This window comes from Sinohyriopsis cumingii, chromosome 17, assembly GCF_028554795.1.
Source record: "Sinohyriopsis cumingii isolate HCF-2022 chromosome 17, ASM2855479v2, whole genome shotgun sequence".
Taxonomy (NCBI): Eukaryota; Metazoa; Mollusca; class Bivalvia; order Unionida; family Unionidae; genus Sinohyriopsis; species Sinohyriopsis cumingii.
Genome location: NC_142977.1, coordinates 2165649 through 2192262, shown reverse-complemented (window position 1 = coordinate 2192262; position 26614 = coordinate 2165649). Strand labels below are relative to the sequence as shown.

Genomic DNA, 26614 nt, shown 5'->3' with positions numbered 1-26614 from the left:
CTCCCCTTTCCAACACAATTAAGCAATGCTTCTAGCTAAATATGTTTGAAATGGGGTCTTATCTTTTATTGGCTTAGAGATTGCGAGATCTGGATCTGGAAGAAAGCGCGCTTCGACGACATACAGATAGACAATGCACCTTTATAGGTTGAGAAATAAGTCTAAGTACAGACGTTTGGGTTGTTCTCAACGGCGAGAATCGGGACTTCCCTTGGGGTTTAGTGGAGTTTCTGAGTGCAGTTCACACTTATACGTATCTCCCCTACCTAACAGAAAAGGTAGGGCGTCATACGTTTTTGAAGCCAGATCGCGCTTTTGGAGCTATGATAAAACTTTTGACAGTATTGACTTTCCATGTGTGAAGTAAGAGAAAGTTGACTGCCATGGTATATATCGGGTGTAATACATGAGCTGTCATCTTTTAGGAAACATCAGTGATTTCCTTAGATAGGAATATTATGATTTAGAAGTAGCTGAAGACGACTTATACAACGTATGTTACAAAATGGTATTTCATTTGGGATAATATGGGTAATGCAGTATCGGTGCTTTACAATCAGAGCAGCTGCCAATAAGCCTGGAAGTTCCTTTACACATCAGGTCTATGACATCAAAATAGGGGACTGATATGTTTCGACTCAGCGGGCGAGGAGACAGCGAAAAAAGAAAGAATGAAATCCTAATCTGTGGGGTAACAATGTTTCTCGTAAGAAGCTAGTGTTCCAAGTCTGAGTTAATCTTGTAACTTGATTAGTCAACGATTATAATATTCCTTAGCCAGTGTATATCATATTAGCACCTGTTAGTGAGAAAGAAACCCTCCATTTCCTCACTCTTGGAAGCGCTCTGTATTAGCTGGACAGTATAGTTTATTTCCAACAAGGATGTCACAAAAACGGAAAATGCATAAACAGATTATAACATACGATTTCCAAGACTAAAAAAACTCAGTCTGTCTAGGGCCGATGAATTTATTAACAGCGATTGGAAGTCAACTCACGCTAACCATTTATGCAAAAAACATTGTAAGTAGTTTTAGTCTTATTAAGAGAAATCCTAACCCTCCAGTGATAGCGATAACTATCAAGGGAAGCACCATTTAGAAACAACTACCCTAAACCTTCGCGCGATTCACACACTGTTCTTCACTAGGGTCTTGCCTTGATTCTTTATTGCTAATCACAGATATGATTTTTATATCATACGCCTTATCTTAAGAAGGATTCACGCCAAGAAACAACATATTCATTTTAAGCAGCTTCTTATTTCTCTTTATATAGTTTGCCATGCAGAAATGAACGCCATCGTCAACAAGATGAGCGCTGACATACGAGGCTGCACGGTATACACCACGCTGTATCCTTGCAACGATTGCTCAAAATTGATGATCCAGTCTGGAATCAAAAGGGTTGTCTACCTTGAGGACAAAGGGTTTAAGAGAGCGATATACGCTGCGTCGAAGCTTTTGTTGAAAGAGACCAAAGTGGAGTGTAGGTATGATACATTATTTGTTCCCATGGTCGACATTTTGACAGCGCATTCATTAAAACAGAGGTCTAAATGGTGCCAGCAAACATTTCCTATTAAAGCCATAATATCGAAATGCAGTTATGCATTATATACCAAGTCATGAAGTAGTTAACGTCAAGGTCTCTGTTAAACTGTTACCGTGGCTAGCACTAGATGTTTTAAAAACCATTCTCAGTATTCCTTTATATCAATAACATGAAATGTGTCTAATTCCTTTTTGGCAGTACATTACAGCTCCTCTTTGAAACGGTTGATACCGGTCCAAAACTACTAGTGTATAGATTCTTTCACAGACTTATACAATTGTTGCCTGCAACATTTCGTATGTACCGCTGCATAATATACGTGTTTTTGTCTATATAATGGGTTGGTTGGGTTATTTATGAGAGTTTTTGTTAGTAGGTTTCATATTGTAATCATCACTGAATCTGTAAATTCATATATATGCCAATTTACTAAAACAAAAGCAGAACAAACTTTACACCAAGATACAATCCAACCTTGCATTTTAGTGGGCATTCGATTGCCATGTCTCTGATAGTCCGTTAAATATTTTAACTTACATTAAATAATCTCCCAGATGATACAATCGGTGTCACAGTTATACATTTTCTTGTGAATGAAAAACCAAAACAAAGACAAATAGAGCAATTCGACGCATCATATTGGTACATTAATAGCTTACCTAAAAGTATCCACATATCACCTTGTCTAACAACATGTTGCCTATTATATACACTCTCTGGTGTGAAACGCATGCTTTCCTTCATGCTATTCCTGTTTTGCCAAAGCCATTCACGAATAAAGTTAAATGAAAAGCCGATTGTTCAAACGTGACAACAAACAACCAGACAAGAACGTCATTTGCTGTAAAATAAACCTGCTACTAGCTTACACTATTTTATTTCAAACATCTCCACAGTAGTTGACAAATTAGCTACTGATTATAAATAAACTGTTCTAGATGTTATACTCTATTATGTTGCGCTTTAAAGAAACGAAATAGTTATACATCTTTACATATTGTTGGAAGCACTGAAGAAAACTGTTAGACGAGGACGAAAGTTGCAAACATACATTAATTCTTATGACCTTAATACTAATAATAATACTAATACTACTACTGATATTATTATTATTATTATTAGTATTGTTATTATTATTATTAAAATCCATACTACGTTGAACCATCAAGTACGTTTGAAGAAATGCATATAAGTAGTAAAGTGGGTCACCCTAGCGACAATGGAAATTAGCATTACAGAGACCCCTGGGTCACTCTAGCGACAATGGAAATTTAACATGGAGAAAAATCGTGGGTCACTCTGGCGACAAGGGAAATTTAACATGGGGAATAGACTTTGGGCTTGTCTAGCGACAAGGGAAATTTAACATGGGATTTTTTGTTTGCTTTTTTTTTTTTTAAAAAAATTTTAAAAATTTTTTTTAAAAAAGGGTAGGCAATGGAAAGGCTATCTCTTTTCGAGAAATATGGCTGGCCCTGAAAAGGGCCTTTGGGTTTTCTTCTTCTTCTTCTAATTTCTTCTTTTTCTCCACCAAGTTCTTATTTTATCTCCTACACTCTTCTTCCCTTTCTTGTTTTTCTTCTCCTCCTCTTCTTTCTTCCTCTTTTCATTTTCTTCTTCTTTTTCAATTTTTTCGTTCCATTTGCGTATTCTTATTCTTTCCTCTTCATCCTCTTTCTCCTCCTTTATCTCTTTCATGACACCACTAATCTTGTCCTTTGCTTTTCTTAAGTTATTAATTTCCATCTTTACACGATGGGGACTATAGGAATAATGGTCTTCAACGAGTCTTATTAGCATCTGTTCCATTATTCCTAAGTTGTCTAAAACGTCTTGCAAGGTTTGTATTTTGTCCATTTGGTTTGACGCCATCTTCTTTTTATTCTTTGCAGAATGGTTTGAACAACGAACACTGTGGGTTCTTATAGTGAAAGCGCGGACGTGAAGGAAAACATCCCCCTAATAACATAAAATTGATCTTACCTAGATCATGACCGAACATCGCGCGTACGTGAAGGAAAACATCCCCTACTTTCTCATTTCATATAATATAACCACAACTATACTCTCTACATACGCTAAAAATCAATAAATAAACCCATAATCTACTATTCACACAAACTTACTTCAGCATTTACAAACACAAACACACAAACACATACACTTCCACTATTAATAAAGAGTTAGTGTTTATATTCACACTACTCTACCTACACACATTGGCAAATCGATCGTTATTTTTTTTCTAGAGTATTGGGTAGCCCTGAAAAGGGCTGTTTTGTTTGGAACTTCATGGACACCTGGTTAATGGTGGCACCTTCCAGGCCTGGCGCCACATACACATCTTATCCCCCAGTCACTTTTTACCTTTTAGGGGGAGAGAGCAGAGGCAGGATATGTCGCTTCAGAATCCCAATTTTCGCTCTCTGGGATTCTGAAATTTTTTCTTCTCTCCTTTTCCTCCTCCTCTTCTTTGTATCTTCTCTCCTCCTCTTTGTATCTTCTTTCCTCTTCTTCTTCTTTATATCTTCTCTCCTCCTCTTCTTTGTTTCTTCTTTCCTCCTCTCTTATCCTTCCCTCCTCGACAATGGCTTCCGCGGCCAGTTCATTTAATATGCGCCTGGCATATTCCAGATGCACATGAAGTTCCAACAGTTTCTCCAGTCTCGTGTTCATTTTTGGTGTTGATCAATCAACAAGGGTAGCTGGACTGCCGAACGAGTTTCAATTTATACTGAAAGCGCGGACGTGAAGGAAAACATCCCCCTAAAAACATAAAATTCATCTTACCTAGATCATGACCAAAAAACAACAACAACGCGCGGACCTAAAAGAAACACTGTGCCTTGTAATTTCACATTATTGAATCGGGTGGTTTGAGCATTTCTTCTCATAAAGTCGATGATATCGTCTTCCAAAGGGGGCAATCCGTACGAATCGAAATATTCCACACATCCTTCTTGAGGAAAGTAAACGGCTACCCAGTGGGTTCCTGGGAGATGACTGTCGTCCGTGTTGATTACGTAAGCTTGATGGTCTTTAGGTTTGCGATGAGGGAGTTCATCTTTAGCACAGACGACAGGATTCCAAGAAGACGTATACGAACTGTGGTTCAAAAGGTAATAAAGTTCCCAGGTATCCATTTGTGTGGTTTTTTTATTCTTCACAGGTAATAATACGTCGTCAATTCGATCCTGACTTTTTGCTTGAAAATGTCTGAAGAATAAACGGTTATTCGTTCTGTTTCCTCACTCTGATTCAGGAGAGCTTCGATACGATGGATCTCTTGAGTGGTTAATGGTGGACAAGAATGTTCACGCAAGTCTTTATACCACTGGTGTAACACGTCTTTGTCCGAGATGAGACTCCAAGCTTCGTCCAGATACTCATCCAATTTTTCTTCTTGACTCAACATCATGCATTTATCGTGTCGAATTTGACTGGGATGATCGTTTTGACATCCATAGCAATTTTTCTTGATCAATTCTGTTATTTTGTCGACCAAGTGTTTGGCAAAACAGGAGACTAAATGGGCTTCTTGTTCTGGCCATCTCGATTTCATCATGATCACTTCTTCTTCTTTTTCCACGGTCTCCTCACATTCCATCTTCAAAGTTTCTCCACTAGGTAAAGAGGGATAACAATCTTCCATGACTTCTAATAGTCTAGAATGACTTCTCTCAAACTGTTGATTTCTATGGTATTATCGAATTCTGCATACAGGATGACGTTCAACGTTGGATTAGCAGTAGCGGGGTCTGGTTGGATTGCAAACTGAATTTCCACACGAATCTGGCCTGATTTTATAGGGTGGAAATGTCCCTCGTCGCTGCCTTGGTCTGGAGTGAAATCGAAAGCCCACAAAGCGCAGCCTCCTGCATAATTGTCGTACGTAATGCCGTGACTGGTGTTGGTTCCTAACTGTCCCGTGGCTTCGTACAGGAACAAGTACGATCTCAAGTAATTCTTGTTTTTAAAGTCAGGTTCAAAAAGTCGGGTACACAAGGTCTTGCCATCGCGACTGACTTCGATTTTGGACACGTCAAAGTGTTTAAAGTTGAACGGATTTTTATTGATAGCTCCGTTGAAGGCTTCATTCTCGACGATACCAATGATTAAACGTTTGGGTAGCTGTCCTTGGAACAGATGATCTTGGATCATCGATCGCTGTCCCTTGGGAATGGTGAAAGTTTTCACTTCCACGCGTCGGATCGGATACTTGGCAGTCGTTCTGCTCAACGTCTGACTAATGTCGTTTCCCACTTTAGGTAACACTTCCACACGGCGTACGTAGAGTCTGGCTTCTAGGATTTTGGTTTTGTAATCGTCACTATCACCTATCAAATGGAAAGCGGTACTGCTCCGATTCAGTCTCAGGCGGACATCCACTCCATTCAGCAAATACTTTTCTTGCAACCACATGTCCAAATGCAAACGATCCATCAGTTCTAAACTCTGTCCATCTTTGATTCTGTTTCTTCGTTCTACAAATCCCTCATTGTATTCTTTGTTTTTGTCAGTTGTAATAATTTCTAATAATTCAAACTGACCCGCATCGTCAGCTTCCCATACCACACAGGCATTGAGATGAGTGTTCTTGGCGTCTATTCCGTACGTCAAGAGATTTTCCAGGTACGCTCGATAAGGGTAAGTATCCATGCTGCTGCTGACCAGTTTGGTATTCAAGTACAAGTCCACTCCACTGAACAAGGAATGCATGAAATTGTTGACGGGAGCTACCGGCTCAGTGTCTATAGCACCTCCAGTCTTATCTTGAACTTGGACTTTCAGGTACAAGTAACTGCTATTCAGATCGATGTAATCTTCGGGCTGTCCTTTGATTTCAAACTCGATGGGAGCGGAATCGATCAATGAGGAAACGGGGTGAAATTCCACCCACTGGGATTCTTGCATGGTCATCATGGTGGGGGGCATGGCAAACAGATCCAGTTCCGTCTTGGAACAGGCGCAAGACTCTCGGTGCATCATTTTTTTGTTCTGTTCTCTCTCAATAATCGAAAACGTCTAAGTCTCGAACGGTTCTTCTTTTCTTGGCCTTTCTAGCTTGAAGTCTGGTGAAAGGGTGTTTTCTTCGTCGTCGTCTCTTTCTGCCTTGTCCTTGCTGAATGCCTGACTCGGTAGCGTGTAGGGCATTTATAGGTGTGTCTCGTCGGCCCAAAATGTCTTTGCCCGTTTTCAGCAAGACATTTTTGCCTGCCCTCATGAAGGCTTCTTTAGGGTTTTGTTTGTCGATGATGACATTTTGGAGAAATTCTTTGCCTTGCGTCAGTGCCGCATCTTTCAAGGCGTGCAATCCGCGTGTCACCATCGGTTTCAACACCGGGGCCACCGAACGAAAGGCCGATTTTAACATGTCTCCTAAACCGTGTCCTCGCTGTTGTGCAACCCCTCGGTACACTGGATACATGACTTACTTACGAGTCGTGAGAGAAACGTTTTCGAAAATGGAGTTTCACCGTGACTTTTCCTTTGGTGAATGGAATATTTTGTCCCAAATCTCCTTTTATAGCAATGTTGACCGTGTCCAAATACGACTTACTGACAGGCAAATAATGAGGATGGACAAATTCCCGGTGGACGTGGTAAGTGTTTCCACCTTCCTGGTCACTGGTCGTGGTACTATCCACTTTGAAAGGAATGACACGCAGTAATGGCACGGAGGTGTGTCCCACCACGTTGTATTCCACCACATCGGAGTACACAAACATCAAATTCAGTCCTTGGTTCAGTTCTACAGGGAATCGAAAAAACTTGTAAAATTCCGTATTGCTGTTGATCTTCGGTTTAAAATTTGGAGCCATTTTTACGTCTCCACCTAAAATATCAAACAAGTCACGATTAAAACTGATGGACAACGTTTGGGTATCCTGAAATTTCATCAGTAAGCGATGAGCCACTTTATGGTACTCTAGGGTGACACTTTTTTTGACTTCGTTCAGGGCTTTGCCAAAGGCGAACTCGAACCTGTCCGCAATAGTGTCCACCAAATGTTGGCCACTAAAATAAAACCCTGCCGGAATTTTCAAGGTGTAGATTTTGAAGGCTGGATTGCTGGCTTGTGTTGTGATCCCTGAAAACCCGATGTCATTCATGGCTTCTTGTAATTGTTGGTTCAGGATTTCGACCTCAAAAGTGTTTTGCTTTTCGGTGATGTTTTGGATTTGTGTAGGGTGAATCATTTCTACCAAAGCCACTTCCCAATGGGCTTCGTGATCTAAGGGGATGGCCTGAGGTAATTTGGCCGTGTAACAGCACAACGTGTTCTTGGGAAACACCTCCATGGAACTGTCACTGGGTAAGGTTAAGTAAAATTGGTTTTCGTGACTCATAATTCTAGAGTTCTGTGGCTGTCCGAGGGGATATTACTGGACGTCAGAGGCGTGTCTCCGCCCAAAATGGGGTTGTGGTTGGACTGGTGACTGGCACTGACACTGGCACTGGACACAAGGTTCCCGTTCGAGGAGAATTTCAGGGAGGGATTAGGAAGCAGGTAACCGATGCAACTGCTCAATAGAATGGTCCACAATTGTTTGTCTCCTTGTTGCAAACTCAAATTGGCGATGGCTGCCCCGATGACACAATACACCACGAAGATTTGGCAGAAAAAGACGATTTGCGTTTTAGGCACACGTTCTCCACACCACACCCACAAGGGTTGTTTTTGTAAATCTTGCACAGAAGAACTGGGTGAAGAAGGAATGGTCGACGTAGCTGCGTCTGATGTCTGAAAGGGCATGATGGTCACTTCTTTTTATAGTCGATGACTTGCGATGCGTCGATCCAAGAATCGAAACTGGGTGGATATCCTTTCCAACGTACTTTCACTTCTTTGACATGTCGTTTGCCCACTTTACGGGTTCTGCGTTCGAGAATGCTTTCGATGTCGTACACGTCGTCTTCTTTTTTGGTAACACGTTGTAACTCGGGCAAATAAAACGTTCCTTTGAGCACTTCTCCGTTCATGTCTTCCAATTTATAGACGGCAGGATGACGGCCATGCACTCGTCCAGTGACGCGAAACAATTCGGTCGTCCAGTTAGGTAAGTAACCTTTGTCGAAAGTGCGTTTGGTTTTGCCAATGCGCACCCAATCTCCTACGGCCAACTCTCCACTTTTCTTGGGGACAGCCCTCGTCGGGGACGTACCGAACAGACGCTCAAACACCAGCACTTCGTTGTCGGGAGTCACGTCTTGCAGGGCACGTCCGATGCTTCGATGGTAAGATTGGTTGTACGCTTGCACCAGGTGTGGTAATATGTCGATGTACTTCAGAGTGTGGTGATGCGTAAAATATTTCCACATGCTTTCTTTCAATGTGCGTTGAAAACGTTCCACGATGCTGGCTTTGGTTTCGGGATTCTTGGTGGTAAAAAAATGAATGTCACGTTTCTTTAATTCTTTTTGGAAAGCTTGGTTCAGAATTTCGGTGCCTTTGTCCGTTTGCCATCGAAGAGGGTGACGACCGCTTTGTTTCAACACCCGTTGTAGGGCTCGCACTAACTCGCTGCTCGATTTGGAAGTCAAGGGCACGACCCAGGCAAATTTGGAAAAGACGTCGATGACACAAAACAAATATTTGTAACCACGATTGTAGCTGGCCAAATGAGAGACATCGGCTAAATCGGCTTGCCATTGATGATCGATGCCTTCCACTCGGGTGCGACTTCTGGCAAACTTGCGTCGAATGGGTTTGTGTAAAGTGTAGGTAGCTTGTTCTTGTAACCATCGTTGCACTTGAGGTAAACGGAGACTTTTCAGTCGCGTTTTGGCAGCACGATACAATTTTTGAACTCCTGCGTAACCTGCAGGATGCGAGTGATCGTAGTAAATGCTGGCTAAGACTTTTTTGCATTTTTTTTATTTTTTATTTTGTGTTGGTGTGTTAATAAGTCACCCACTCTTCGGTGATGCTACTTTGGGTGGGTCGAAAGGGTGGTTTGGAAACGGATTTACGTGTCCGATGGGCTACGGGAGTAGAAGTTGAAGGTAGTGGTGGTGGCAGTGGTGGAGGTGGCAATGGAATGGATTTGGTTTTCTTTTCTTTTTTCGCTTCTGGTTTCCCTTCTTTCTTTTTCACTTCTGTCGAAGGAGGTGTGGACATCATCTTTTTAACCCAAGCTTTCATTTCTTCTCGTTGGGGTGTGGGGGACGGGGTCAACAAGGATGCTGCAATCTTACTCGAAATGGGAGCTGCTGACGGTGTTTGAAACACTTCGCGCGTCTCTTCTTCCTCAGGTCTTTGTGGGGTAGCATCTCTGGTGACCCTTGGGGATGGTAGTGGTGGTAATGATGGTGCTGGACTTTTCATCAAGGTCTTAAAATCTTTTAGAGTGGGTAAAGCTGTTTCGTCTAAAGCTTTCTGGTGAAAGAGTTGCAGTCTTTGCAAGAGTTGACCGTACTTTTGCGATTTTTCTGTTTCGGACAAATCTTGGCGATCCATCAAGGATTGCAATTCGTGTTGTAACTGGGACATCTCGCTCAAATTGGGATTGGGAGGTAAATGCGGGGTGTGTTGTTCTTGCCACCGATGGTATTCCATCCATCGTTTGTAAGGCACTAAAGCTAGTTTTCGTCCTTCCATGGGGTTGTCAGGGGTGGATTCTGAGATCTTGGGACTTCCGAGGGCCTTTTTATCTTGCTCCCACCAGTCCTCCCAACATGGTTCCCAAGACTCCTTTCAGTATGGGGCCTAACAAGAGAGGTAAAATACCTCCACGTTGGACCAACATCTTTTTTTGACGAATGGGAATTTTCTTTTGAACCATTTTCCGAAGAACGTGACGATGTTTGGCTAAGCATTGTTTCTGGTGTTTGGACAAAGGGATCGTGCCTTTCAAAACGTTCAAACAACATTCGCACACGGTATCGATGACCTCTTTGGAGGCCGTTTGAATGAGTTTTTTTCGTAGGGGTGGAGAAGCTTTGGACAGGACAGATAACATGTCCCCATGTTTGGCTAAACGTGGTGGCAGTCCTTTCCTTTTCTTTCCTTGGGGTTTTCTGGAGGGTGACATCTTTGCTTGTGGGTTCCGGGACATTCACCAAACAGACACTAACGTCGATGACTTAACACACACCCTTTTATCTTTTTTTGGGGACTATCGCTTTGTCATAAAGGTGACAATGTTTTTCCCAAAATCGCCAAGGAATCCTCCCCTTTGTTGACGCCTCTTTTTCTTGGAACGACTGTGTCTTTTCTTATGGTAACGTCGATGCTTGGCTAAGCGCTTTGTCGGATGACGCGTCTGCCTTTGTCTCTTTCTTTTGTGGCTTCTTGGAGGTGACATCTTTTACAAGTTCACTGATACCCCGACTTGGTCACAGGTCTTTTTATACTGGAACGCGTCGCCACTGATTGTCTTTACGTCGTATCAGTTTGAGGACAGGCATGACACGTCGTGCAGGGGTACGCAACGGACTAAATCGAGCCAGTTCTTGCTTGGACAAATCCAGTAAACTTTGTAACATGCCCGATCTTTCATGGACTTTGATTTTGGGAGAAGGTACTTTGTGAGCAGCAGCCACTGCCGCTAAATTGGAGGGTTCTGCCACTGGGGAAGTTCTTTTGGGGGTCATCAACGGAGAAATTCTTGGTGTGATCAACGTCTCCAAGTACTCTTCAGTTCCTGGTGACATCAACGGAGAAGTGGACAAACGTGAGGCTGCCGGAGACGCAGTCACCGCTGTGGCAGGTCGTGGTTTGCGAGTGTAAGGTTGCGTCCTGGCCGAAGTGCCTCTCTTGCGACTAGTTTTCTTCTGTGGACTTTTCTTTTTCTGAGGACTTTTTCTCTGTTTCTTTTTCTGGGGGCTTCTTTTCTTTTTCCGGGGTGGTGTCTGGTAAGAGGAGGGTCCTGCCACTGGAGAAGTTATTCTTCTTGGGGACCTGGTCTTTTTCTTTTTCTTCTTGGGGCTTCGTTGGACTTTTGTCTTGAGGATAACTTTGGGGGCATTAGGATCCCATCTTAAGAGTGAGCGAATGATGACCCCTCCTAGAGTACCGCTCCCTCCAGGTTTCAAAATGATTTGTTTTTTGGTTTGAGTGTCGATGCGGGGATCGGCCAGTTGGACCAAAGCAACTTTGTTTCGATCGAAAAAGCGTTTGGTTTGATGAGGAATCTGAATGATTCCTTGGAGTAATTGACGTGCTGTCACCGTGAACCATCGCAAGACTTCTTTGAGACTAGCTTCTAAGACACGAGCTCGTGTTTGTGGATCTTTTTCTCGACTGATGCCATACAAGGCACGAATCAATTTGACGGGAAGATGCGACTGAAGGGACGTCATGTTCACACTGTGTGAGACAGACGAAAAAGGGTCTGAGGTTTTTATAGATTTTTTTATGGGGAGTGAAATGAAGTCGAGGACGGAGAGGTGTACAGGACAGGCCCTCCGTCTTGGCACCAGTGGTGAAACAAGTGGGTACGAAATCGCAAATCCTCGGGGATCGTAGGTTTCAAATCGACGAGTAAATAGGCGTGTGGCGTTTCAGTGGCATCGTCGTACGCCTGAGTCAGCCAAGGCGTTCCTAACTGTTTGGCTAAGACTTGCACTTGCGATTTATCTCGAGGGCTTTTAAACAAGACCACGTAATGCGCATTGAGACTGATGGTGCGATGGGCTTTACTTTGTTGATACAAATTTTGGGTGATGTAAACGACACTGGCATTACGGTGATGCCCTTTGCGCGTGAACCACAATTTAATTTCTTCTTCGTCTTCTCCTAACATGTCGTCGAAAATGACCAAATGGGTTTGACGGAAGTCAGAGACGATGCCGTCGTCTTCTTTAGGAATACCTTCCACAAACACGATGGAATCGCCTTGACTTTCTCGCAAGAGGCTGTACGCCGATTGCCACTCTTTGTAACACCACACGATCCGTTGAGGTGGCCGATCGATCAAATGATGTTTATGTTCGATCAAACGTTTGACGAATTCGGTTTTACCAGATCCGCTTGGTCCAGCAATGAGCATGTTAAAGGGATGGCGAAGATACAAAGCCTCCCAACTGGCACGATCTAAGTGTTCGTCGATGACTTTGACAGTAGAGGAAGAGGGAGCAGAGACAGTAGAGGTAGCCATGGTGTGAGAAATGTCTCTTGTGACACGAAAACAAACAAGACAAGAGTTTATATACTTTTTCAGAACACGTTTATTGAATGTTTTTTTTCTCAAAAATACATAAAAGCCAAAGGCTTAAGTACAAGGATAAAAGGCACATGATAACTATGAACGTGGAATAAACACAAGTGTCTGTACAACATGTTTTGGGTAATGTTCTAACCAGTTCTATAGTAGGGGGTAAGGTCACACAAGTGTCCTCCCGAAAGGGTCTTTCAGGTCTGTCCACGACAGTCCTGTCCTGGGTGACGGGTTCTTCTGGCACCGTCACTAACACGGGTTGAAAAGTAACTTTTTTCCTTGAACAACTCTCGTGCATACTGGGACACTTCTTGGGTCCAAGCCTCAAAACCCCATTCTTTCCAGGCACGGACATCTGTCCAATGGGGATGTAAGTCACAAGCTACACACACATCGTCATAAACGTCTTGGGTAGCTAAAAGTTGACGAATCTTTTTTTCCTGTTGAGGTCGAGAAGTATCCAGATGAAAACGCAAGGCTTTGAGCAAAAGGAGTTTTTCGTGACCATTTAAGGCCATTGAGGTGGTAAGTACTGATCGTAAAGAGTCCACAAAGAATCGGCTGGTAAACGAAATCCCAGAACACAAGTCACTAAGACACACACCACTTGTCGTCAAAATTGAATGGATAAAATTCTTGTAATAATTGATGGTAATGATCCACGGTTTGAATATGGTCATTGAGTTCCTTCCACGGAATCTGTTGGATGACATGTGACATAAACCGTGGCATGGCAGCCTGTTTTTATATTCTCTTTTTTTTGGATGCAATACACGTACTTTCTAGCCAGAGATCTTCGTTCTCCAGTAGGGAATCTAAATCTTGCATACTGTAACCGAAACGTCAGAGTTCGTTTAGAAGTTTCCTCTTCCACTAAGTAGATTCCACGTAACAAATGTTGGTAATCCTTTAACTTGTCTTCCTCAATGTATTGCTGTAGGTGAATCTCGAAGTAACCATAATTATGAAGATGTCGATCATTAGCGACCTCAAAGTGTTGAACAATGTCTGACCATTGAAAGAATTTCTGACGAATCAGTTCTCTTATACCATTCAGGTACCAGTGGTTAAAGATCTGGTGACGTAACGGATGCAATTGTTCTTTACGTTTCACTTGTATTTTGACCAGCTCTCGGTAAATCCTTTCTCTCAACTCCACAGGCAAAGCACGAATGTTCTCTTGTAAAGTATCCATAAGTATATACACTGTTTTTGGAATCGTTGGGTGGTGTCCAATAGCCTCGTTTACCTTTGTGCCTAATGTAATATCCACTCATAATCAGTCTTCTTGTACTTTGGAACATAGCATAATTTAAAAACGGACGAATCACTTTGAGTTTGCGTTTCACTTGTATTTTGATCAGTTCTCGGTAAATGCGTTCTCTCAACTCCACAGGCAAAGCACGAATGTTCTCTAGCAAAGTATCCATGAATAGGTCATACTAAATCCACTTTGGTCTGACACAAGAAATGTACTGTTTGCACAAACATGGTTTTGCTTCAGTGTCGAATTTAAATCGTTGAGTCACTAATCTACACATTACAATTCGTTCAGAAGTTTCCTCTTTCACCAAGTTGACATTGTGTTCAAGATGTTGGTAATTCGTTAACTCTTCCTCTGGAATTCGATGCAGTACGTTTACAATGATGTAGGTAGAATCGTCCATACCAAACCAATCCTTTTTAAAACTAGAGGATCGTTCATCAATGTCTGTCCGATGGAACACTTTCAATTGAATCAATCCTTGTATAGCCTTCAGGTACCAGTGGTTCAAACACCGGTGACGTAACGGATGCAATTGTTCTTTACGTTTCACTTGTATTTTGACCAGCTCTCGATAAATGCGTTCTCTCAGCTCCACAGGCAAAGCACGAATGTTCTCTTGTAAAGTATCCATGAACAGATTATTATGGTAAGAAGTTACTTCAATGTCTCGGTCCCACTAAGGGTAAGTAATGACAATTCGGTGACCATCGAGCATGTTCTACGTAGGCCGAATCTTGCGGTTCCCAGTGGTGAAGTGACACACCGCAACTGAAGCACTTGACTTTATCTCCTTCGCCCAAGTAGAAAAATCCGGCTCTGGCTAATTCTTCGGGGGTCGGTCCTCCCAGATACTTTGGCCATTTTCCTTTGAACGATTGAAGACGATTTTCAAAGTCGCAGTATTCCGACAAACGCCCAGGAAACGAATATTCGTCTTTCACAGGTTCGTTTCGATGAGGGTTGAGTGACATGGGCAGGAGTTTGCTCAGGGCTGGATGACATCCGTAGGGAGGTAAACGTGATGGTCGACATTCCCCTTTAAACCCGGTAAAATGTCTAAGAAGACGAGCGGCATCGCTTTCGCATCCCTCAGGTTTGACACGCACAGCATCACTTTCCATGATAGGGGCAGTGAGAACAAAGTTCCCATGATGCTTTACGGCATCGCTCAGGTCACAAGGTACAGCATCGTATCCATCGCAAGGCTCACAATCGCACTCGTCTGCAAACTCCGTTACGCAATTACAATGGTAACCACATGGACAATCGCAGTTTCCTTCCGGACATTTTCCGTCGCAATGTCTGGGTCTTATCCATCCAGTATTAGTCACACTAGAGGAAGATACAACTTTTTTACAATCCCCAAACTGGAACGATGTCTCTTTCAAAGTATTCATCTTGTTCGCTCGGTCTTGGTAGTCCCAATGAACTATCGATCTTGCCTAGGGTTCCTTTTTTATATACAGACCAATACCGACGTGACCGTACGGTAAGGTGAAATGATTGGGAAGTCGAACTCGTTTCTGGTATACAATTTGATAGACTTTTTCCAAGGGTCGACTGACGATGTGGTGAGTGGGTAAACGTACAATCTTGTTCGGTTGATAAGTGGTCACTTTAAAGTTTCCATCCTCTCCCGATTGCAAGGCTTCTTTCAATACCCCAAAGTTGACCACTCGACTGGTACGATGATTCAGAGTCAGTCCTTTCACTTTGCACGTCGTGTGCACTTCTCCTTGTTTGTCCCGGTATTCGTAGCCGTAATGTTTGGGACCGCCACTGACGAAACTTAGAATCTTGTCGTCGGGATGCTCATCTGTCCAGGCTCCTAAACGGTCTCCTTCGATGTCAGGGTGATGTTGAATCGGGTGATGGATGTAAATGCAACTGTCCGTGTCAAAGTACAGGACGCGTTCTTCTAACAGTTCTAAAGCTTCGTACAATTTTAAGCGAGCATGAGCTGTCACGTAAGCCGCAATGATGACATTTCCAAAAGGGTCGTCTTGTACAAAGTCCAGATCTTCTTCGTAATTGACCAAGATCAAATCCTCTCGAACGACGTCCACGTGTTTCATGTATTTGGTTTTGTCGTGAATCATCTGGAAGTAGCGGGAAGGTTCTGTCAAATATTCCGTCTTGGGTAAACACGGTCGTTGTGCCATTTTACCCCACAAGCAATTTAACATCACTTTGGCAAACGATCGTCTGCCTTCGTTTTTTTCGATGTGGTCTAAAGAGATGCCTTCTTGTTCGTAGTATTTGTCTTTGAATTGTATTTGGTCTTCGGGAGTGTGACACCAGGAAGGATAGCCGCTGGCTTCTTGCTTCAGTTTCAAAAAGGCATCCACGTAGTCTGCGAAAATGCCTTTCTGAGTAGGGTCACCCTTGTGGTATTGTTGTGTCTTGGGAAAGTGGCAAATTTCGTACACTTCTAACAGTTGGTATCCCATGTCTAGAGCTTTGAACAATTCTACGCTGACCCAGGTTCCCGTCAAGGCCCGTTCTTCATGGGTGTGATGGCAAGGCTGGTCTTGGTTGCACGTTTCGGCACAAGTACGGCACAAGGGAAACATCAGTTTGCCTTGACAATGGTGAGGTAAGACGGGATGGTATAGGTTCGTGGGAGGCAAAACTTTACACTTGATCAAGCCTTCGTATTGTCGAATGTTTTTCAGGTCGATGTGTTCCGTCAGCAATTGCGGGTGCCCTACGGGAAAGCGACAATATTTGCACACGTAGGGATACAGCGAACACACGTCCAAGTATTTGATTTCTTCTCCTTTCTCTTCGTCGGCTTGGTACAGCAAACAGGTGGCATTGGTCCTTCCTCCGTACAAACTATCCCTCGGGTTCAGCGGGTCCATGAACTGGTAACTTTCCACGAGGCGTTTAAACTCGGGATCAGTTTTCATACGGTGATCGTACTCGTGTTCCCACATTTCCACCACTTGGTATCCTTCCTGTTCTAACTTTAGGCGACGCTGACAAGTGTCCTGGTACAAGTCTTCCATGGTCCGTTGTAAAAACTGATTTTTAGTGTCACGGTCAGGGTAGCAGACGGGACATCCGTGAAATAAGCAGCCGTTAAACTCGTACACGATCTTGGGGTTTTCTAAGTCCCAGCCATCGACCGAATACGTTGCGATGGTCCTTTCGCCTCCTCCGTTGCGGGCATGCTGAATCCATTTATCTTCCTTGTCGCACAAGTAATGTAACCAGCGTAGGGCTTTGACCGAGTATTGACGCTTGACATAGTGGGTCGTTTGAGGGCTGATGACAGCTACGGTGTTTTCAGGCATGAATCGTTGGCGGTACACTAAGGAACACGCTTTGGCAATGGTGCAAGCTTCTTTCAAAGGATCGACCCCTCCGTGTTCCATGAACAGTTCTCGAAATTTTCCACAGCAACGCCGTAAAATGTCCACGTCGGAACGACAATACTTTAGCATTTCTTCCTGAAAGTCGAAGGGGTCCGAGGCGTGAGCCTGGTACCAAGCGTAGAAAGCTTCTCGTTGTTCGGTACGCATGTTGTCGGGGTCGTAATAGTGAGCCTCAGGCAAATGGGGTAGAACGGCGTGTTGATTGGCTTCCGTATTGAAAAAGTGTGGAAAGTACCCTTTAGCCATTTCTGTCATTCCAAACGTTTTAGGCATTCGACTCAAAGGCATGGCCAAGTAACTCATCGAATCTTTAAACTGTACTTGTCCCACTTGCATGAAAATGATTTTGGCTCCGTTCAAAGTCACTTTAGGACGCTCGGTGCCTTGTTCCGTATAGTACCTCAAAAGAAACTGTCCATCGTATCCGGAGAAATTGTGAGCCATCACCGTGGCATGACGATGACAATCTCCGTAACGTTCGATGTCCTCTTGGCTCCACGTCTTGTCGACGGGGTCTAAAACCCATTGGGCAAAATCGGCTAACGTGTTCGGTCCCCGAAAGATTTTTTCACGCCCTCCGGGAATCTTGCTGCAGTGAGGGCAATGACTGAAGATAGGTTCTTGAATGCATTTCTCGCACGCTCGATGAGCCACGCAGAAATTAGGGATGTGAATGCCGGTCTCTTGCATGCATTCGAAATCGAAAAAGATGAAATTGCCTTTCTTCTTGTGACCGTCCTCTTTCTCTGGTGGGGGTTGGTATTTTTGCACGTAGCATTGGTGTTCCAAGTCCACGATGTGGTGACAAATGTGACATTTTTTCTTTCCTCGACATACGTGTGCCTTGGCATTATTGGTAAGTATGCCTTGTCCACAGGTAGGGCACAATCTCAGGACTTGACAAGCACATTTCTTCTGTGAACCTTGCGTCTTCAAATGTTGTTGGTAACAGGTAGGGCTGACAAACGTGCGCAGACAAGTTGAACAAGGCACTGGTTCTTCGCTCAGACAGGGTGGAGAGGCCAAACATCCTGGGCATTTCCATCCACAATGTTTGTGTTGCTCTCGATTATTATAACCATAGTCACATTTCTCACAATAATAAACATATCGCAGGAATCCAGTGATACTGGTAATGGTATCGAAATGGTCATCGTGATGATAAAGGTGAATGTATTTTCCGTCCTTAAAATGTTGGCCTCGAAACAACAGAGGCCCGCGCATTTCTTGAGGGTGCACTTTCAAGGTGTAGCGTGGAGCTAGGGCATCTTGCAATTTTTGCATCTCAGGAATGCCACAGGGTGTGTCTTTGGACAGTCCGGCTTGTTGCAACAGGAGTTCTGCTTCGTTTCGTTGTTTGGCTCGATCGTGGTTGTTGAATAGTTTTCCAGGCTCTTTTCCATTCTACCGTGTCGTTCTTGTTGGCATAGGTTCGTCCCACCACGATGGCTCGGGCTAAACACATCTGGTCTTGAGGGTTGTTAATTCGGACGAGACTTGTTTTGGTGTTGCGAAGGTCGTCCACCGATAACATCTTTTTGCGTCCTGTCCCTTGAGGAAGAGAGACGTGGGCCATTTTCAGTGTGGCTTTACCATCGGTGATGTCAAACTGGTCATTAGATTGTTGTACGTGTTGAATCTTGTCCATGATTTTGGAAGGGGTTAGTTCTGCGGGTCTACTAAACTCGATCCAAACAGGGGATTTCAAACCGTCGTGATCTATCGATAGTGTCAAGCGATCGTCTTCTTTGGGTTGACATTGTCGCTTGAGTGAGGTGAGCAAAGAATCCCACATCTCGGTGATGAACCCTTCTGCTTTCTCCAAGGGTACGTCGGCCTTGAAATCTTTAAACTTCACCGTGTAGGTGTAAGCCGTGGTTCTAAATTTTCTAGAGGAGCGCTTTTCCGTCTCTCGAATGGAATAGTACTTTTCAGGGTTGACTAAGGGTGGTGAACTTGGTTTAGAGGTTTCAAATTCTGGTTCACTCATGTCCTCTTCAAAATCACTGGCATGAATTTGTGCCAAGATTTCAGCTCTGGTACGAGGTGATAGATCACGTTTCTGCCTCTTGCTTTCTTCTTCTTCTTCTTTCTTCTCGAATGAATTAGATCGTTTCATCTTGAAAGCAAAAAGTCAAATGACTCAAGTTCAAACACCATGAGCTACTTTATAGTCATGGCAGACAAGCGTATATAAAAGGGTGTGTGTCTTGTCCTTTCACTATTCATTTCACTCTCAAGCCGAGCACAACGATGGAAGAGACTAACCGGATGGAACGTTTCGTCAGAGCTTTGCGAGGGGTCATTAGAAAATTCTCTTCAGACCAGCCTACGGACTACTCTCCTTCCTTTCGAGATAAAAGTCAAGATACTTGCTATATCTGTCAGAAGAAAGGGCATTGGTCTTCAGAGTGTCCAGACCGTCAAAAAGAACAAAAACAGGGACTAAAAAAGACAAAAGTCAAGATACCTGTTATTATTGTAAAGAAAAAGGACATTGGTCTCCAGATTGCCCAAAAAAGAAACAAGAGGAGTCAGAAGAAAAGAGGGATTCTTCAGAAGAAGAGAGGGATTCTTCGGAAGAAGAGGGGGATTCTTCAGAGGAAGAAGAGGAAGAAAGAAGACAATTCTATTTACAAGAGGCAAAGAAACAGGAGAAGAAGAAAAGAAGAAGGGAAGATAATGAGGAAAAGACGGTGAAGAAATTTAAAAAACCGAGAGACTAAACAAGGAGAAAGAAGAAGTCAATGAACTTTTTATTAAAGTGTTGTGTTGTGAATTGTGAATTGGATTGTAAAAAATGGATAAAAGAATAAATGAATGATATAAGGTAAGTGTCTTTGAGTTTTGATTTTAAAATAAGAACGTACACTCACGCACTCATACACAGACACGTACTATAAGGGTAAAATGGGTGGGGTTTTTTTTGAGTTATTGGCAAATTGAAATTGTATTTCTTTTCGAGAAATGTGGGTGGCCCTGAAAAGGGCCTTTTTCTTCATGGTGAAGGGGTGAGTTTAAGCAATCAACTTTAACTGCCTTAAGCCTTTGCCACGGCCAAGGCCTACTTCTGGACTGCGTAATGTTGATGATGATGATAATGATTGGGTTGAAATCACTAAGGGTGGTACGGTAGGCTTAGTCACAGGGTTGACGTGTTTAGCTCGGGAAGGTCGTATTCTCTTCGGTCGTAATAAAGAAGTCTGATACATTTGTTTCAGACTTCTTAACTCCGCTGAAATGTCCAACAGTACCGTGACCGTTTGATTTTCACCCTCTTGTTTCTTTGCTGCTACTTCTTCTTGCTGTTGTTGCTGTTGTTTTTTTCTTACCTCTTCTTGTTGCTGTTGCTGTTGCTGTAGGAGAAAAGCTTGTTCCGCTTCCTTTTGTCGTTGTATAAATTTCTCCAATTCTTCTTTCTGTCTCTGTCTAAAATTCTCCACTTGCGGTAATGAAGAAGGTAACGAAGGTTCCGGAACAAATTCTTGCGAGGAGAGAAAATCCACAAAATCCCAATTCACCTCTTCTGAAAGTAAGTCCGGGTTCACTTGGGTGGTCTCCCCTGTTGGTGCAGCCCAATGGATCGTTTTCTGAGTTTCCGTCATGTTGAATCACTGTCGCATAGATTGACTGCACACAAGCGCTAGCGAATCTATATAGACCACGTGACGTCACAGACTGCTCTCTTCGGATTGGATGCGGGCTGACTGAATTTTGTAACGCGTGTTCGGATTGGTGAATGAACTCAATCCGTTTCAATCCTTTCTGTCCCTATAAATAAGCGCACTTCACTGCATTGATTCACCTGTTCTCGGAGCCTCAAGATGTGGACCGACGTTCAATCTTCAACCCTTGTGTCTTCCATGATGTTCAGGACGGACATGCTCATGTATGTCCGGTCCAAGTGGACTGTTGTTGATAGGACAGATACTAGTCTATGGATGAGGAGAGTTTATATAGAAAGACAAGGATGTCTCAAGAGGGTACTTGTGTATGGACCGGCAGTTAGAAGGAGTTTAAGAAGAAGAAGATGTGACAGATGCCATCTATGTTAATATTAATATTAACATAAACCCAAAGGCCCTTTTCAGGGCCAGCCATATTTCTCGAAAAGAGATAGCCTTTCCATTGCCTACCCTTTTTTAAAAATTTTTTTAAAAATTTTTTTTAAAAAAAAAAAAGCAAACAAAAAATCCCATGTTAAATTTCCCTTGTCGCTAGACAAGCCCAAAGTCTATTCCCCATGTTAAATTTCCCTTGTCGCCAGAGTGACCCACGATTTTTCTCCATGTTAAATTTCCATTGTCGCTAGAGTGACCCAGGGGTCTCTGTAATGCTAATTTCCATTGTCGCTAGGGTGACCCACTTTACTACTCATATATCTCCATTAATAATTTGATATTTAGTATAAAATGCAGTGGACCATATAACACTTTTAACTTCATATATATTACAGGATCATTTGTTTTCGAGGAAAGACCTAATAAAACTCACTGGCATCATATGTCCCCAGTGTATTTTTACTACAGAGCCAAAAACTTTGTTCACCATAAGTGACTGAAATTTGAAGCAATTTTAATAGTGTATGCCTATGTCAATTATTTAATAATCTTTTCTCTGGTATTATAAAGTAAACTAGGTTTTACTAGCAATATTGTGAAACTTTACCATAGTCAGAGTTTGCTGGCTACAGGAATCGACTTCATTGGTCAACTTGGTGATTTTGGTCGGTTTCGATTTTAAACAAATTTTATTGCATATATTCGGAAAGGAAAAGAATTATGCACAAGTTCGTCCAAAGCAGAATAGCCTTTCAGATATCAAATAGAAAACATATTTCATGCATCAGGTGGAAAGTAATCATTCTTTCAGGCGCGAGATTATAAAAGATTAAAGCTGAGGCACCATGTGGTAATATGTCGCAAAAATGGACCATTTGGTTTGTAAACTCTACCTCTCTTCCCATCGTCTAACACTTGTCAACTGAATAGTTCTCTGTATATAAATGACTCAATTTCATCATCTCATAAATCTTATATTGTTTACTCAATTGTGCCACAACGTTAAGGACTGAGGAGTTTAAAGATATGTATGCAAAGTTTCAAAATATCTCCTCTTTCAGAAGCTATATTATCTATGTATGGTAGCAGCCATGCCATTCTGGTGGGTTTTATCTCAAACTATAAAATGTATTAATAAAAAACAAACGAAGCAATTGTTTTGTAGTCTAGTAGAATGTATTTTATAGTATTTATGGCATAACGAAATTCAAGCAAGGTAGTGACAATAGATCAGGTAAATTAATAATTGCTAAACAGAATCATGTTCTTGCTGAAGAAAACAAAAATACACAAGGAACTGATATCAATTTTGTGATGATTGTTCCGATTAATTGTGCTGCGAAATTGATTTTGTACATACAGTACAGCTCATTGCTTACGACATATAATAAACAAATTAAATTTTATGTTACGGGAGAGCTTCACAATGCTTATGATAAGAGAATTCTGCATCGATACCTTTTATCCAGCAAATGTTAAAAGATTCTGCTTCGAACACAATTTGTCAAGCAAATTAAAGTTTAATGAAAACCTATTAGAATGCTAGAAATAAATGCCAATTCCAAGGGTTACTTCTGTTACTGCCATTACCATTACCTTTACTACTACGATCTTTGCCTCTATTTACCATTTAAGTGTTTTGGTGAATATTTAAAATGCAAAGTTTCTTTGATTCGTTTCCCCTTATCTACATTAATCCAGTTTTTAGTAAAAAGGTCCAGTACATCAAATAGTGATTTTCCTACTTTAAACTTTAATGTCTTGTATTGGTTGACACTTATCTATTCCAGTCCGGAGTAAACAATAACTACCAATCAAAATATTTACTGTTCGTAAAGTGACAATAAAATAGTCAATAAAGTATTTAAATCATACACTGGTAATATATATGAATTTCTCTTCATTAGCTGATACATGTTACGGGAGACTGAACGTGTCAGAGGTATACAAATTACCAAGAAGACAGGATGGAGTCATCATGTATTGAATGGGCGAGTTATCAACAGGGTTCCAATCTGATATAAATAAGTGCATATGTTTGCAAAACTGTTGTAACTTGTAAGACTTCGCCCCTTGTTTCAGTATTGTCACCCTGTATAGAATTGTAAATCAAAGATTACATAAAAGAAAAGATTTGGTATGATGACATGCTTTTAAAAAACAATAATAAAACATGAGTGTGAAATAAATTGTGTTGTAACTGATTAATCGGTATTCCTATACATTTATATTTGCCTTTCTGTGAAGCAGCGGGAAGAACTTGTTACATTCCAATGGTTATGTGGTGTGCAGGGAGTGCACTGATGTATATGCTAGGTTGTATGCATTTATCTCAATTTCTGTGAAACTGTTAAATGTACAGCGATGAAACGTGTTTGGTAAATTGATCGTTGGATACCTGCTTAACACTAGCAAAGGTAGGTTATAATGAGATTTTATTTTAGTGTGGATGGATATTGTAAGGAATCAAGCTCCACAAATGCTTAGTACGTCACATGATAACATATCAATTTCCGACTGGCTCAGTGCAAATATATGTTTTAGGAAAGTATTCCAATTTCCCTGTTCAGCGTGATGCTTAACATGACAAAATGGATTATGCATGCTATTGCAAGCACTATTGCCATGCGCCGACGTTATATAAACCCATATATGGTCATAGGTTGCAATAAATCTATCATTGTGATCTTTCCATAAATATCATCTTACAATAATCTTTGGTAGAGTAAATGCCTTTGCATTTGCCTTAGACTTGGGCAGTACAACCACCAAAACAATATAGGAAAACATTTTTCTTTGGCGATGTATTAAGAGACTAGTATATATTTGTATATGATCACAAGTTTACATTTGTACTTCTCTAGAAAGTTTTACATGTGTTGTGTGTGTGTGTGTGTGTGTGTGTGTGTATTACACAAGTGGTAATTTGCGAATGATATTCTATGGTGTAAAGTGCTGTTTTGACGTTTAAGAAAATAAACGCCATTTTTTGCCTAAATGTTTGGTTTGACATAATGCAAAATCACGATTGTTTATAAAAATTTTATAATTTTAGCTTCCTCTTATCCTTCAAATATAAGTTTTTGGACAATATATTTTTTTGGAAAAAATTAGCATTTGCACAATGTGATCTTTAAAGTTTGTTTTCATGTTTTAAGACCTTTGCCAGTCAAATGTATTGCTCTTAAGGACTTAACAAAACAGAGATAACAACTTGTAGTTTTACGAAACGGCTGACTGCGGTAGTCGACATACGCCGTCTATAATGCGTCCACAAATTAGTTCCACATCAATGTTTTTTGTCACAAACAGAGCTACTTCTACTGAGGGTGGGGTAGAAAACCCTGTAATTGCAATGAGTAGAAAAATGTGCGACTTAACAATCTCAGAAAGCGATTGTCTGACACCAGAGGGACAACGTAGGCAAGATATATTAGTAGATGCTAAGAAGACAAAAACTGGGTCACTAGTTAAATTCGAAATATTAGGAACATTGTTGGCGTGGTCTCTACCCAAGCACAACAAATATAACAAAATTAATTAGCTGACGAACTGGAATGCAAATTGCCCCACATGACATTTGCTCGTTGCTAAACCATTTTCCATAATAAGGGAATAAACAATAAAAGGAATATCATAATCACTTTGCCATTTTCATTACTATTGGATTTTCAATTAGATGCCACAGGAACGAAGCCAAGCTCTTGTGTGCCCTACTATGGAAATACTAGTCAGACATCCTATTTTCGTAAGATTATAAATATTGTTAGCTGTGTAAATCAAATCAGTTGTATTGGAATCGGTAGAACAGCAAAAACTAATCTTTACATACACTAGGCATGAAGTAATAGCAATTGACAGAATTAGCGACAGTGATATAATCCTCGGATTTCTAAATCAAAGGTTAATGGATTTAAACCCGGTCTCCACCTAAAATATGTTCCATCTGTAATACGACATTAGTAGCTAAAACTGGTGACATTAAATGCAGATAAAAATCCATAGTCGACAGGTTCAGAAAACAATTCCTACGTAAGTAATACATGAAGTCCCTTTATAATGTCAGATTTCTGGGAGGCACCGGCCTTGTGCAAAGAACATGAAACTGGAGACTAGACACGATGGCCAGATGAGCCACCCTGTCTAACAGCGTCGTGCTGGTTGCCGGTCAGCTGTCATCCAATTTCACGCCTGACTGGGCAACAAAATGAATAGCCAGTCCATCTGGCCAGCTAGAATTTTAAGCATATCGGATACATTTAACACATAAATTATACATTTTTATGCTTTCATTTGCTTTCTAATTTGTGTCAGAGGACAAATCAGTTATAACCCCATGCTCTTGACGAGAACATTGCTAGTTCGATTTACACTTTCTCGGAAAAATATATTGTTTCTTCATATTAATAATAAATGAAACTTCAAGATGCAGTTTATTGTAAATGAAAAATGAAAGCCAATTTGACGAAGTAAAGTTGATGTGAATTGCAGAGTACGGTGGCACGTGTAATTCTTTGAAAGCGTATTTTACGGTCTGGAACAACCTCTGGGCCTTCTAGTATGTCGATTGTCCTGTGATGCAACATAATGCACACGTGCTCAAAGTAAAAGATATTTCGCGGCATTGACGCGCATTTTCAAGCAAACATACTGTGTGGATTATTGCTTTCTCCACTAAGTAAACAAGGTAAAACACATTATCATCATTTTTGTAAAATACTTTTAATGGAAAACTAATCCATTTCTATGATTAAGAGGATTCTGTATCGAGGACTTTTCTCAGACAAAACAGAAAAAAAAAATATAACGAGGAATATGACCGCAGATAATTGAAACGCTTTAAAAGATCCAAGTGCTGGATGTCGTAAAAATAAACGTTTGTAAGAATGTCAGATTTACTTATTTTGGGTTAAATGTTTATAAAATATCAAAGGTGATTGTCGTCATGATTTCTTCTGTGACCATATGGTGTTTCACGAAAAGTCGCATGACCGTGCTCTCCCCACTCCGTGCATTTAAAAGCTCAGAAATTTCACAAAGGATGACACGATTTGCCCCGTTTACAAGCTGGAAGGGTTCTTTATGTATTACATTTCCTATTACTTTCTTAATTTTGTAATTGCTTATTAAGGACCTAATTTATCATTATATGCTTGTCACAAGGGATTACCAATAACGTAATTTATTT

The 26614-nt window shown here is 41.5% G+C and overlaps 1 protein-coding gene across 5 annotated transcripts in view; it reads left to right on the top strand.

Moving 5' to 3' along the window:
- Positions 1–26614, top strand: part of LOC149777648 (deoxycytidylate deaminase-like) — an 82972-nt gene that overhangs the window by 55818 nt on the left and 540 nt on the right. For 2 of the 5 annotated variants that reach the window (XM_089938706.1, XM_089938710.1), the window contains 2 exons: positions 1281–1490; positions 23334–26609. In XM_089938706.1, the coding sequence (XP_089794832.1) occupies positions 1281–1490; positions 23334–23413 (290 nt within the window). In that variant the 3' untranslated portion in view covers positions 23414–26609. Of the gene's footprint in view, positions 1–1280; positions 1495–23333; positions 26610–26614 lie in introns of those variants that run through there. The other 3 variants (XM_089938708.1, XM_089938709.1, XM_089938707.1) reach the window with 3 other exon arrangements.